This window comes from Lynx canadensis, chromosome E2 (genome assembly GCF_007474595.2).
Source record: "Lynx canadensis isolate LIC74 chromosome E2, mLynCan4.pri.v2, whole genome shotgun sequence".
Taxonomy (NCBI): domain Eukaryota; kingdom Metazoa; phylum Chordata; class Mammalia; order Carnivora; family Felidae; genus Lynx; species Lynx canadensis.
Window position 1 is genome coordinate 14,540,955 of NC_044317.1, and position 13,682 is coordinate 14,554,636.

The following is a 13,682-nucleotide window of genomic DNA, read 5'->3' on the forward strand; positions in this document are numbered from 1 at the left end:
ATTTTAGCAAAAGGAGGAGCTCTATTAATAAATCAGAGCATTGTTCTGATCTTTCCTCCCTCCTTCCCTCCCTTTCATTCTTTCTTTCCTTATGGTACTTTTAGATGAGATTGGCCATGTTGAGGGTGGTATGGCTGTAGTCTGATTTTTCTAGAAAATGATCATTTACAACATTTCACCAGATCACCATTATCGCTTTCATTCCCTTTCCACATTTTCCAGCAAGAAAACCGTAATCTGAAGGCACTATCAGTGTGTTAACATGGCTATTTGAGGAATGCTTGGGTGGTTCATTTGGTTAAGGCTCAGACTTTGGCTCAGGTCATGATCCCAAGGCTTGTGAGTTTGAGCTCGTCAGGCTCTGTGCTGACAGCCTGGAGCCTGCTCTGGATTCTCTGTCTCTACCCACCCCTCCCTCCCCCCCCCCCCCCCGCTTTTGCACAGGTATTTATTTATCAAAAATAAATTAACATTAAAAAACCGACATAGCTATTTGCTATTAACTTAAGTTGATCTCTTTCAAGGCATGCGTGTCTATGGCTATAGCAAGCCTGCTCTCTCTATCTCTTTTTGTAACATTCCCTTTGTTGTTGATGGGACTGGTATATTTAGCAGCAGAATCGTTGTAGCCACTACTGCTGGGGGAGGACAGAGTTCTGAGATGTTAACTGCCATGTTTTTCTACCAAGGAATGCAGGATGGAAAGCAGAAGAAAGAAACTGGATTCTGAGGGTGCCTGGTGGCTCAGTCGGGTAAGCACATGACTCTTGGTTTCAGCCCAGGTCAGGCATGATCTCACTATTTATGGGTTTGCGTCCCATATCAGGCTCTGCAGTGACAGCACAAAGCCTACTTGGGATTCACGCTCCCTCTCTCTCTGTACCCCCCCTTTCGCTGTCTCTCAAGATGAATAAACTTTAAAAAAAATTTAGAAACTGGATTCTGAGGCAAAAGACCTGAGCTCTTGACCTGGTCTACCTTTTACTGTAACTATGAAGCCTTAGACAAATGGCAGCCTACTAGCTCTCTCATCTGGAGAATGAGTGTAATAATATCGAACGATGTAAAAATCTAAGCAATGTATTTAAGGTTGAGAAAAATGTCACCTTGAATTAGGGTTATTACTTCAACAGCTTACGGGGAACCAGCAACCGATCCTGTGCTTCAACTGGTGATCTGAAAGGGGTTATGACCACTAGGTGGGTCAACAAGCTGCTGAACCAAGGGTGATCCAGTTTCTTGGTCTATGGACAAACACTGTGCTTGGACAGGCCTTGCCTTAAAAGATGAGGAAAAAACTGGGGCACCTAGGTGGCTCAGTCGGTTGAGTGTCTAACTTCGGCTCAGGTCATGGTCTCGTGATTTGTGAGTTTGAGCCCCACATCAGACACTTGTTGCAGTCCCCAAAGAGCCTGCTTCAGATCCTCTGTCCCCCTCTCTCTGCCCCTCCCCTGTTCCCTCTTCCTCTCTCTCTCTCCCCCCACCTCAAAAATAAATAAACATTAAAAAAAAAAAAAGATGAGGAAAAAAACAACAAAAAGAAGCCCATGAATGTCACTCTGGACCCTGGGAATTGAATCCAGAGGACTTAGAGGAACATATACCTCTGAAAATTATCAACAGCAAAATCCAGAAAAATATTTCACAAAGCTGGTTAACATCCTTAATATAAACAGAAAGTCTTAAAAATAAACCAAGTGAAGCTAACATGCACAAGAATGAGATAAATTAAAGGAGAAATAAATGATACTGGAGGATTTCGAGAGAGCTAAAATGCTTCAGAAAAGTTAAAATCCACACTGGTAATACAGAACCGACTTGGAAAAATCAAAACAGTGAGATGGAGGAAAAAAGTGAGGAGTTCGCCCTGAATGCAACAGAGAAAAGCATACAAAACCATTCTTTTCATTTAAAAGAATGACAGGAAAGATATGGAGGACAGAAACGTGCAATTTAGCACATGGATAACTGTTTTTTTGTTTTTGAGATAAAGAGAAAGAGAGTGTGTGTATGTACACATGCATGCAGGGGAGGGGCAGAGGGAAAGAGACAATCTTTTTTTTTAAAGTTTATTTATTTGAGGGCAGGGGGGAGAGAGAGAGGGAGAGAAAAAAATCCCAAGCAGGCTCTGCACTGTCAATACAGAGTGCACTGTGGGGCTCAAACCCACAAATTGTGAGTTGGAAGTCGGATGCTTTAACCGACTGAGCCACCCAGGCACCCTGAGAGAGAGAATCTTAAGCAGTCTCCATGCTCAGTGTGGAGCCTGATGAGGGGATTGATGCCATGAACCTGGGATCATGACCTGATCCTAAGTCAAGGGTCTGATGCTCAACTAACTGAGCCACCCAGGTGCCCCGATAACTGGTATTTCTTAAGGACAAAATCAGAACTAATGAAACAGAAGTGACAAATAGGTGGCAGAGAATAAAATTTTCACAAGCCACGAACAATGTGTATATAGAACATCACATTCTAGACAAAATCAGTGAAAAGTGACCTAGATGCATGCTAAGAGAATTTCTGTATTACACAGATTAAAACATTTTACAATCTAAGATGAAAAAAGGCTACCTATTATTTAAAAAAAAAAAAAAGGCTAACTGTAGTCTTTTCCACTATAGCATTAAATGACAAAACACAAGGGAATGAGGTGTACAGAGTTTTGAGGGGAAGACTGAGGAAGGAAATGTTACTTATAGTGCAGAGACTATTGCTTATTCCACCACCGTGCCTTCCTTCCAGGGAAACATAGTAGCTCCACTAAGGACTACATTTCCCAGCCTTCCTTGCTTGCAGCAGTATGGCCATGTGATCAGGTTCCGGCCAATGGGATATAAGAAGTAATTGGTGCAATTTCTAGACTGTGCCCTTAAAGAAAATGATCAGGCTTCCCACTTTCCCTTCTCCCTTTCCCACTTGATAGAATGTGAACATGAGGCAGGAGCTAACACAGCTTTTATAGACCACGATATTCAATTACAAGTTGATAGCAGAACAAGGCAGAAAGAGCTTGGGCCCTATAAACTGTGGTGCCATCTTATCAGCCCTGGACTGCTTACTTACACTGTTATGTAAGTGAAGAGAGAAATCAACTTCCACTTTGTTCAAGCTACCATTTTGACTTCTGTTAGAGCACCTGACCCTGTTTTAACTTGTAAACCCTGCTAAAATATGGCTTATTGGGAAGGGACAAGAAAAGACTTTTTGACTATTCATGAGTTCCCAAAATATTTCCACCAGTGGATCTTGTGAAAACAACTAGAATAGAGATGATACAAAATTAAGATTTCAAGATGGATAAAGTTATGGTATAAAATGATTGGACATAAACATCTCCAGTTAAAATTGATATAAGTTCTAAATTGTTAGAAACCTTGCTTTGCTAAAAGTTTTTAAAAAGTATTCTTGGGGTGGGGCACCTGGGTGGCTTAGTTGGTTAAGTGTTTTACTTTGGCTCAGGTCGTGATCTCGTGGTTCGTGGGTTCAAGGCCCGAGTCGGACTCTGTGCAAACAGCTCTGAGCCTGGAGCCTGCTTCAGATTCTGTGTCTCCCTCTCTCTGTGCCCCTCCCTCACTCACGCTCTGTCTCTCTCTCTCTCAAAAGTAAATAAACATTAAAAAAAATTTTTTTAAAGGTATTCTTGGGGTGTCTGTCTGGCTCAGTTGCTAGAGCATGTGACTCTTGATCTTGTGGTTGTAAGTTGCAGCCCCACATTGGGTGTAGAGACTACTTAAAAAAATATTCTTAAAAAAATTTTTTTTAATATATATATATATATATATACATATTATTATTATTATTATTATTATTATTTTTCTTTGAGAGAGAGAGACACAGAGTGTGAATCAGGGAGGGGCAGAGACAGGGAGGCACAGAAACTGAAGCAGGCTCCAGGCTCTGAGCTATCTGTGCAGGGGCAGACATGGGGCTGGAATCCACCAACTGTGAGATCATGACCTGAGCTAAAGTCGAATGCTTAACCGACAGCCATCCAGGAGCCCCAAAAAGATATTCTTAAATCATAAAATATAGATTTTAAAAACCCAATGTAACAATAACCTGAATAAAACCTATAGACTATACTAACAAAATCTAGGAATAGAGGGTGGGGAAGGAAAAACTAACGTGCTATATTCCTTTAACCACATGAGGGGGCTTCTAAAGAGACTTTCATTCCTGAGCCCAGCAATTAGGCAAACACAGGTGAAGGAATGTGTTTTCAAAAAGAACTCCTTGAAGGTAAACAATTAAAACGAGAGTCCTGAAGAACAAAAGTCCAACAAAGACAGAAGAAAATAGCAAGGAAGCATTAGAACCAGAAAGCACATAAGAAATGACAGATTATTAAAATAAACTTAAATGTGATAAACTGTACTATAAAAATATTTTCAGAGTCAAATAATTAGACTCATTTACATGAAATTTAATAGGAACACATGTAAAAAAAAAAAAAAGTGACACAAAAATTTCAAAGGACCCTGAGAGGCATCTGGCTGGCTCAGTCGGTAGAGCATGTGACTCTTGATCTCAGGGTTGTGAGTTTGAGCCCATGTTGGGTGAGGGAAGGAATAGAGTAGAAAGGACAGAGATGGAATTTAGTTTTTTCCTGGTTTCATAATTTTGACATTGAAACGCTATCAATGTTTTACACAATTAGAAAAAAAATTATTTCCTAAAAACAAGGAAAAAGAGCAAGAGAGGAACTGGATGTAGCAAGTTTAGACAATTTTTAGGGGAATTTTGCTCAAGATCAGGAAAGAAGTGGGGCAGTAGTTCATGAGGCAGTGTGAATTGGTGCTTTGTCTTAAGACAGAAAAAACAGCAGCCAGCACAGTGTCCTTGATCTGAGCCAGCGTGCAGCTAGAGGGATTCACTGTGGGTAGGAGTACGGGGAACTTGTAGGAACAGGACAGAAGACAAACATCTGTGGGTGCAGATGCTTGCTGCTCAGTGGACACATTTGGTGGCAGGAGTCTGTGGAGAGGATTCTTAATTGCTTCTATTTTATTTTTGAAACAGAAATCAAGGTTATGACCTGACCTGAGAATGAGGATCGGGGACTTCCTAGTCATTGGAGATAGAGGAGGAAGTGAGAAGTAGTCCTCTCAGAGTAGAAGCACAAATAACCCCCAGGACACAGTGTAATTGCCAGGCTCATGATCCGAATTTCAGTTGACATATAGTCAGGGAGGTTGTGTGGTTTTGCCAAGCCGTGTTGGGCAGCGTGTGTGAGAAACAGGAAGTGTACACGATGAGGCACATTCAAGAATATTATTGCTCACCTAGTGAGTTCCTATCTCTCTATCAATAGGAATTATAGAACACAAGGAGAATATTGTGCTTACAATGTAATTCTTTTTTTTCCAGTTTATTTATTTTGAAGGCGGGGAGGTCAGAGAGAGCGAAAGAGAGAGAATCCCAAACAGGCTCTGCACTGTCAGTGTGTAGCCCAATGCAGGGCTTGAACTCACAAATTGGGAGATCATGACATGAGCTGAAATCAAGAGTAAGCCGCTTAACTGACTGAGCCACCCAGGAGCCCCTAGAATGTAATTTCATAAAGTGAACTTAATTCTATCTTCTTAGTGTTGACCCACTTGGTGGACCTCATTTTGGGACATTGGATAGTATAAGGTGATGTGACTATTCCAGAGCACAAGATCCCCTTGAGAATTCCTATGTTATTGTTCTTAAAAAACAAATAAAATCTTTGTGTTGTCTTGATTATCATATATGTGCTAGTAACAACTATTTTATAGACTTAAAGCTAGAGCTATATACTATAAATTACCTTTTCCATTGGCTTCCAAATAGATGCCTTTTCAGACCAAGATGAAAGAAATGGAAATAGTTCTCGTTTAGGCTGGAGACCCAAGAAGACAAGAGGAAAAGTCGCAATACCAAAAAACAAAATGACTTCAGGTAATGTGTAGTGAAATCAATTCGTGCCTGAAAGGATATACAAAATTAATTAATACTGAAATATGTCATCATAACATGTACCCAATTAATATTTGTTGCTTTGTGTTTTGTCTCATCTTTTTTAAAATGTCTTTTTTAAATTATTATTAGAGCATGAGTGGAGGAGGGGGCAGAGGGAGAGAGAATCCTAAGCAGGCTCCATACTCAGCACAGAGCCCAGTATGGGGCTTGACGCCCACGATCCTGGGACCATGACCTGAGCCAAAATCAAGAGTCAGATGTTCAACCAACTATGCCACCCAGGTGACCCCCTTCTTTTATTTTTTATTTTTTTAAATTAGAACATGAGCAGGGGAGAGGGGCAAAGGGAAAAAGAGAAAATTGTCTGCTCTTATTATTGCAATCTTTGCCCTAATTTTATATATACTTATTTTCTTGATAGATAGGCCTTTGGCCATCTTCTTTTTCACATGTGTCCAAATAAAGGACAATGTATTCTCCCACATTTTTCCATCTAAAAAGAGTCTTCTTAAAGTCCTTGCAGGGGCACCTGGGTGGCTCAGTTGGTTAAGCCTCTGACTTCAGCTCATGATCTTGCGGTTCCTGTGAGCTTACAGCTCACAGCCTGGAGCCTGCCTTGAATTCTGCTCTATCTTGCTCTCTTTCAAAATATTCTGCTCTGTGCTCTATCTTGCTCTCTTTCAAAATAATAAATATAAAAAAAATTTAAAAATAAAAAAATAAAGTCTTTGCAGAGCCTTTCAAATGATGGAAGTGTTCTTTCTCATATTTTTTAATTTTGAAAATAAATACTATTTGGGAAAGATGCATTAGCCTGAAATGACCTCAGTCAATACCAGTCTGGGATGATTATATAGAGAACACCTGACCAAAAGGCTGGAAAAGAGACAACTCAAAGTGCATCTAGTGTTTAGTCTTAGGGGTATGACCCCCAACTTCAAGTTTTAGATGTCTTTGTCAACAAGCCCTCTAAGTATCCCTTAAAAGAGCAATTTAGAAATTGTCATTGTAGAGACATGAATATTTATCTAAAGAACAAATGTAAAAATCAGCTTTTCCAAATGATTTTGTTTTTTGGTGTTTGGTGTGGGTTTTTTTGTTTTTTGTTTTTTTAGTTTTTTAAATTTGTATTTATTTTGAGAGAGACAGAGAGTGTGAACAGGGGAGGGAGAGAGAATACCAAGCAGGCCCCACACTGTCAGTGCAAAGCACAACACAGGGCTCGAACTCACAAACTGTGAGACCATGACCTGAGCCAAAGTCAGATGCTTAACCAACTGAGCCACCCAGGGACCCCCAATTGCTTTTGTAAATGGGTACTTGTGAGTTGGGGAAGAAGTGTTTTGTGATGGCATTAGATGAAAGTAAAGATGGTGTACTTTGGAAACTTAAATCTTTACCGAAATCACCCTGATGGTAATTAAAGCATTGAGGCTGAAGACGCATTTGAAAAGTTTCAATAAAGCTATGTCATAAAATGCAAGTTTTGAGAGAGCAGTGCTCCTAAATTAATATACTATTTTACATAACATCTGATTTTAAATATCCCTTTGTAGAGGGGCGCCTGGCTGGCTCAGCTGGAAGAGCACATGACTCTGGATCTTAGGGTCATGAGTTCAAGCCCTAGGTTAGGTGCAGAAATATTTTTATAAAATAAATAAATATGCCTTTGTAGAGCAAGTTACTAAGTTAATAAATGAGACATTTGACTGTTTCACCTATATCCTTACATATGATATAGTCAAGTTTACCCCAAAATAATTGTCTTTAAATCTTCTCATTGAAGAAGGAGATTTGCCTTATCTGGAGTTGCCTTATGTTTATGTATGTCAGGTCCTTTGAAAATTTGTTTTCTTTAAATTTTTAAGTAGTCTCTACCTTATAAGTAATCATTTTCATTAGTTTTTGTTTGCTTTTCCATTATGTTTATACAGATGTGTGTGTTGGTATATACACATATATATTCATGTTACCCTCTTTCTTAAAGTTAGCAATACATTACACATTTTCTGCAGGGATTTTTCCACAAAAACAAAAACAAAACAACAAAAAAACCAGAAGTAACCCCACTGCAGTACACAGAGATATGCCTCATTTCTTTTTACAACCAGGACCCCCCTAGATGGGGGGAAATAGGATTATTTCTATTTTTTTGCTATTACAAAGAGAGCCATAATGAATAGCCTCGTGTGTGTACCTTTTTATATTTTTGCCAGTGTAACTTTGGGATAGATTCCCAGCAGGTGGAAGGCTCAGTCAAGGGGTAGATGTCAATGCTATTTTGCTAGAGATTGCCAAATACCTCTCCCTAGAAACCATCTTATTGCATTTCCATTAGCAATGTACGAAAGTACCTACTTTCCTAGAGTGTTGCCAACAGAATATGTTGTTAAGTTTGTGGATTCATGCCCATCTGATAGGTGGGAAATGGTATCTCAGTTTTAATTTGCATTTCTCTATTTTTTGAATGTTAAGGAACAAATTTACAAATACTTTTCCCACCAACATATTATTTTGGGAGAGGCACTCCTTAAGTTCACAATAAAATGTATAAACAGTAATGCAACAATAGTGACTTCTGAATACTTCTAAGCAATTACATGTGTCAATACTTTAGTTTTAAAGGTAATTAGCAGGGGCACCTGGGTGGCTCAGTAGGTTAAGTACCCCCTGCTCTTGATTTTGGTTCAGATCATGATCTTGCCATTTTCTGAGTTTGAGCCCTGCGTTGGCCTCTGCTTTCTCTGGGAGCCTGCTTTGTATCTCTCTCTCCCTTTCTCTCTGTCCCTCCCCCACTCGTGCTCTCTCTCAAAATAAGTAAGTAAACTTAAAAAAAAAATATAAAGGTTGGGGCGCCTGGGTGGCTCAGTTGGTTAAATATCCGACTTCAACTCAGGTCATGATTTCGCTGTCTGTGAGTTCGAGCCCCACACCAGGCTCTGTGCTGACAGCTCAGAGCCTGGAGCCTGCTTCAGATTCTGTGTCTCCCTCTCTCTGCCCTTCTCCCACTCACGGTCTGTCTCTCTCTCAAAAATAAACAAACATTAATATATATATATGTGTGTGTGTATGTATATATATATATATATATATATATATATATATATAAATAAAAGTAATTAGCAATATTGGATCTCCAATGACCTTTGACATGAATGTGATGCCATCTAGAAGCAGAAAACACACTTTGCATAAAAAAACAGAAATTTCACAATATTAGCAGTAAGAACTATAATATTCTGCCAGGCACTATACTAATACTTTACTTGTATAATTTTACTGATCCTCATAACAATCCTTTGAAGGACTTGCCAGGTGCCACAACAGGAAAGTTCCAGAATCAAGACATGAACTCAGAAGTCTGACATGAGAGCCTGAGCTCCTAACTGCAGAGACTTATTTAATATGATTATGGGAAAGCAGGCTCCGAATTTGCAGTGCTGGCTTAGATAATTGAATATAATTCTTTAAAAAAAATTTTTTTTTTTGGTTATTTTTCTCTCAACATTTTATCTTTAAGTAATTTCTACACCCAACATGGGGCTTGAACTCACAACCCCAAATCAAGAGTCTCATGCTCCACCAACTCAGCCAGGTTGCCCCTAGAATTTTTTTTTTTTTTTTAAATTTAAGTAGGCTTCATGCCCAGCGTGGCACCCAACATGGGGCTTGAACTCAAGACTGATGCTTAACTGAGCCATTCAGGCGCCCCACCCCTAGAATTCTTTTTGCCCCAGATTATCCTCTGTACAAACATTCTCTATTTCACAACAGTAATATCTTGCAAGTACATGAGTGATAAATATCAGGAAATGCATTTCACTCCAAAATGAAGAGTAAGTGAAAATGTCTAAAAACTCAAATCTTGGAGAGTGAAAAATGGATGGAAAAATTGTCATCATTTAGGCTATATTAAGGGTTGCTTTTCCTATCGTGGAGATGGGCTGGGCCAAACAGCCTGCTGTGAAGATGGAGAACAGTTCACAATCACTCCCATCTGTGACAGTGAAACACAGGACCAATTGATTTACACAGAGACCAGCATCACAACTGTGCCCTTGCCAACAACAGCATGCTATCACAGCAAAATCGGACAAACATATCACAGGGAGCTTGAAAGGGTGGAGAATGAGAGGCTGGAAACCAAAAATTTATCAACTTGAAATACTGAGTCCTTTCAATACCCAGTATTTGAGGACGGTGATCTTTTATTTTTCTCATAATAGTAAACATTGCAATGTATTGTTTTATGAAGCACCCAAAGATGCTTCATATTTAAATAAGAATGTATTTGCATTTTTTAAAGTGGAATAAAATTTTTACTCAGATTCGGAGGCATAGTAAGGTCTCCAAGAATTCACAGAGTTAAGACTGAATGCTGTATGTAACATCGTGAAAAATGCTGATTCAAAGAAAAACCACACACTCACATTCACACACACAATTTTCATGGCCTACTCCTGAGAAAAACTTATAGACAACAGCCTCCTCACCCTTCACCCTCACATCTTCCTACACCATACTCTATTTTCCTCCTTTAGCTTTTCTCGTCTTCCTTCTGAAGCCCAAGCACTGAATGGATTCAGGGTACCTGAGGAAAAGGGAGTTTACTCATACACTTTCTCCCACACTCCACCCAAGTCAAGACATGAAGGCAACATCAGGCACAACTCTACCTACCAGAGTAGGCTGCATGTGAAAGTCATTCCAGATGAACAGTTACTTACTGTAATCAGTATCATGAAAATCAATATCTAATCAGTATCATCAAAATCCCTATATCCATCCTATGGACTATCACTCACAGACTCTGTGACATGAAACCTTCTAGAGCACTCCAACCTTCTTTTTGTTTAACCACACCCTTAAGTAAACCTCAGGGCATAATGTCCTTTATCTGCCCCTGAGACAGGACTAGGACACAAACCCATCCTTTTTATTTTTTTAATATGTATTTATTTTTGAGAGAGAATGAAAGAAAGAGAGCACAAGTGAGGGAGGGACAGAGAGAGGGAGAGAGAGAGAATCCCAAGCAGTGTGCGGCCTGACACTGGGCTTGAACTCATGAACTGTGAGATCACCACCCGAGCTGAAATCAAGAGTTGGACGCTTAACCGACTAAGCCACTCAGGTGCCCTGAAAACACACCTATTCTTAAACATTCTCCTCTTGGCTGGTTCCCCCTTAATAAACCATTTCTTGTCAAGCTGGACTTGTCAGCCTTTTTCTTTAGTTTTTCTTTCGGTCCTCAGATGTCACTTTGCACATACCTTTCATGGAACAGACTCCTTAACCAACATACTGTAGGTTTCCAGAAATTATGCCTTTGGCTGCATGTGGCTTCATCACTTACCAGCCTGGCAACTGAAAGAATGCCCCAGTGAGCCCAAGTGCACTGTTGATGAGATCCAGTTGGAGTTTCTGGACATGTAAGTGCATCTGGTGGGCTTTGTGACCCTGCTGGCCGCGACATCTGTTGAAGGAGGACCAGACACAGATCCTCATACTCCAAAGTCAACCTTTTTAAAAATTAAATATGAAAACCAAATTTTACTAGCTTCCAATAGGTGAAACTTTAGGATTTCTCCCTGGTACTATGTATTGTTGGGGTCCGGGAGCCAACAGTCAAGAAACAATTCTTGAGACAACTTTGGTGCCAAAAAGGTGATTTTATTAAAGCATGGGGACAGAACCCACAGGCAGAAAGAGCTGCTGGGGTATTGTGAGGAGTGACTTACTACATACCGATAATATATAATATATTATATATGATATAATGAAGAGTGACTGACTTTATCTACCTCCCTACCTACCTACCGGAAGGGGGTTAGGGACAGAATAAGTCTCCAAGCAATCAAGACCTTAGTCATGAGACCCTTCAGATGTGTATCAGTGGGCCATATGCTTGCAAGATGATTGTTAACATGTATCTTGGGTTGGGGGTAGAGATAAAGGAAGTTTCCAAAGGGATTTTTATATGTTAAAGACTTACAGGATCCTGGAGGTTGAGCTAAGTTTGCCTTTTGCCTCTAGCAAAGTACTAACATTGAAGCAGTTAAGGAGGACACTGAAGCAGTTCCTCCTGGAGGAAGGTCACTCAGACTGTCTCAAGTGTCGTACTTGTCACTGGGCTGCAAGTTTTAAAGAAGTTTAATATTTTCTATATTTCTTTTGCCTTTGTTCTCCACCTCACTTCCACATAGTATAGATTTTTCATACATTATGTGTTATCACCAGGCTTAGTATTAATTTACCTAGACTTCAATGAAGACGATGATGATATAATTGCACCTTGGATTTTTCTGTAAGATCACAGTATTATGGTGCATGGTTCTGAAAATATCTCTGTAAGACAGATAACAGGCAAATAATTTCTCTCCTGGTTTCTGAGTTAGGAAACTTGGAGCCAAGAGTGATGAAGAAGTATTTACCAGGAAAAAAGTGGCCATAAAAGGTTTCCCACTTCAGAAACTTGCACAGTACTTGTAGTGAAAGATCAGGTATATTACCTTTTGATAAAACACTAAAAAAAAAAAAAATCTCATCATCTTTGCTACACAGACAATTCAAAGGCTGAAGCTCAAAAGTGTAAATATTTCAGAAGAACTGTGGTAATGAAGTAAAGCAACAGATTTTCTGTGTACAAAAGTGGAAAGATTTAAATTTTTTTCTTACTCCTATTCCAGAGTCAAAGTAAGGAAGTTCCCTTCATTTTTTTTTAACCTTATTGATTTGAGTGAGTGAGAGAGAGAGAGAGTGAGAGCAAGCATGAGCAGGGAAGGGGCAGAGAGAGAGGATCCCAAGCAGGCTCTACACTGTCAGCACCAAGCCTGATGTGGGGCTCCAACTCATGAACCGTGAGATCATGACCTGAGCTGAAACCAAGTCAGATGCTTAACTGACTGAGCCACCCAGGTGCCCCAAGGAAGTGTCCTTCGTACATGCTAAGTCTCACAGCCTTATGGGTTGTTTTTCTTCTTGATGTTTTCCCAGCAGCATGAGATTTTGTCCAATCCACCACTTACTCCTCTCTTCTAGAAAGTCCCAGAAAAGATCCCGAACCTTCCTGGTTCCAAGTGTAAGCAAAGTGTCCTCCCTGGACACAGCAGTTTTCTGCTTCCTCAAAGCTACAGTGAAACTTGTTAAGCTGATAACAATTATTTTTACCACGTTGCTCTGGGCTATTTAGCTCACTTCCTAGAATGATACCTGTTCTGACATATAACCAAAGCCAGATTCTTCCTCTTAAGAACATTTTCTCTGTGAACTATGAGCAACAACAGTGCAGGGGCTCAGCAGCTGCCTGGTCCTTTAAAAATGTTCTTAGTGGGTTAGTCATATTTGTTAGTATTATTCTTTTAGGAATAGGGAATAATTAGTCAAGGAGATAAAAGATGTTTTGTGGGTTTTTAAGAACGCAGGTGGAGTTCCTATATGCTGAAAACAAACAGCAAAGATCAATAAAGCGACGAGTCTTTATAGGGCACCACCACCTGTGTCTACACAATCAGATACGCTTTTAGCTAATTACTTGCTAAGCCTAAGCTGTAAAGGAGAAGATGATGAATATCTAAGTCAGAGTTGCTAAAAATTGAGAAAAGTATTGTGTGGTTTTTTTAAAAGGAAACCATTCTGGCAGACCCCCAGGCTGTGTCTAAGTTATTGTATTTTGTTTTTTAAATACATTCAGCCATAAAACCAGGCATAAACTATATGCTAAAGCTCTTACACAACCA

At 39.7% G+C, this 13,682-nt stretch overlaps 1 protein-coding gene across 1 annotated transcript in view; it reads right to left on the reverse strand.

Moving 5' to 3' along the window:
* The window catches only part of PKD1L3 (polycystin 1 like 3, transient receptor potential channel interacting), an 80,584-nt gene extending 67,383 nt beyond the window's left edge, over positions 1 to 13,201 (reverse strand). Inside the window, 4 exon segments of the mRNA XM_032591436.1 lie at positions 10,470 to 10,537; positions 11,300 to 11,425; positions 12,912 to 13,008; positions 13,010 to 13,201. Coding sequence (XP_032447327.1) covers positions 10,470 to 10,537; positions 11,300 to 11,425; positions 12,912 to 13,008; positions 13,010 to 13,201 — 483 coding nt within the window.
* Between the last annotated feature and the right edge of the window lie 481 nt (positions 13,202 to 13,682).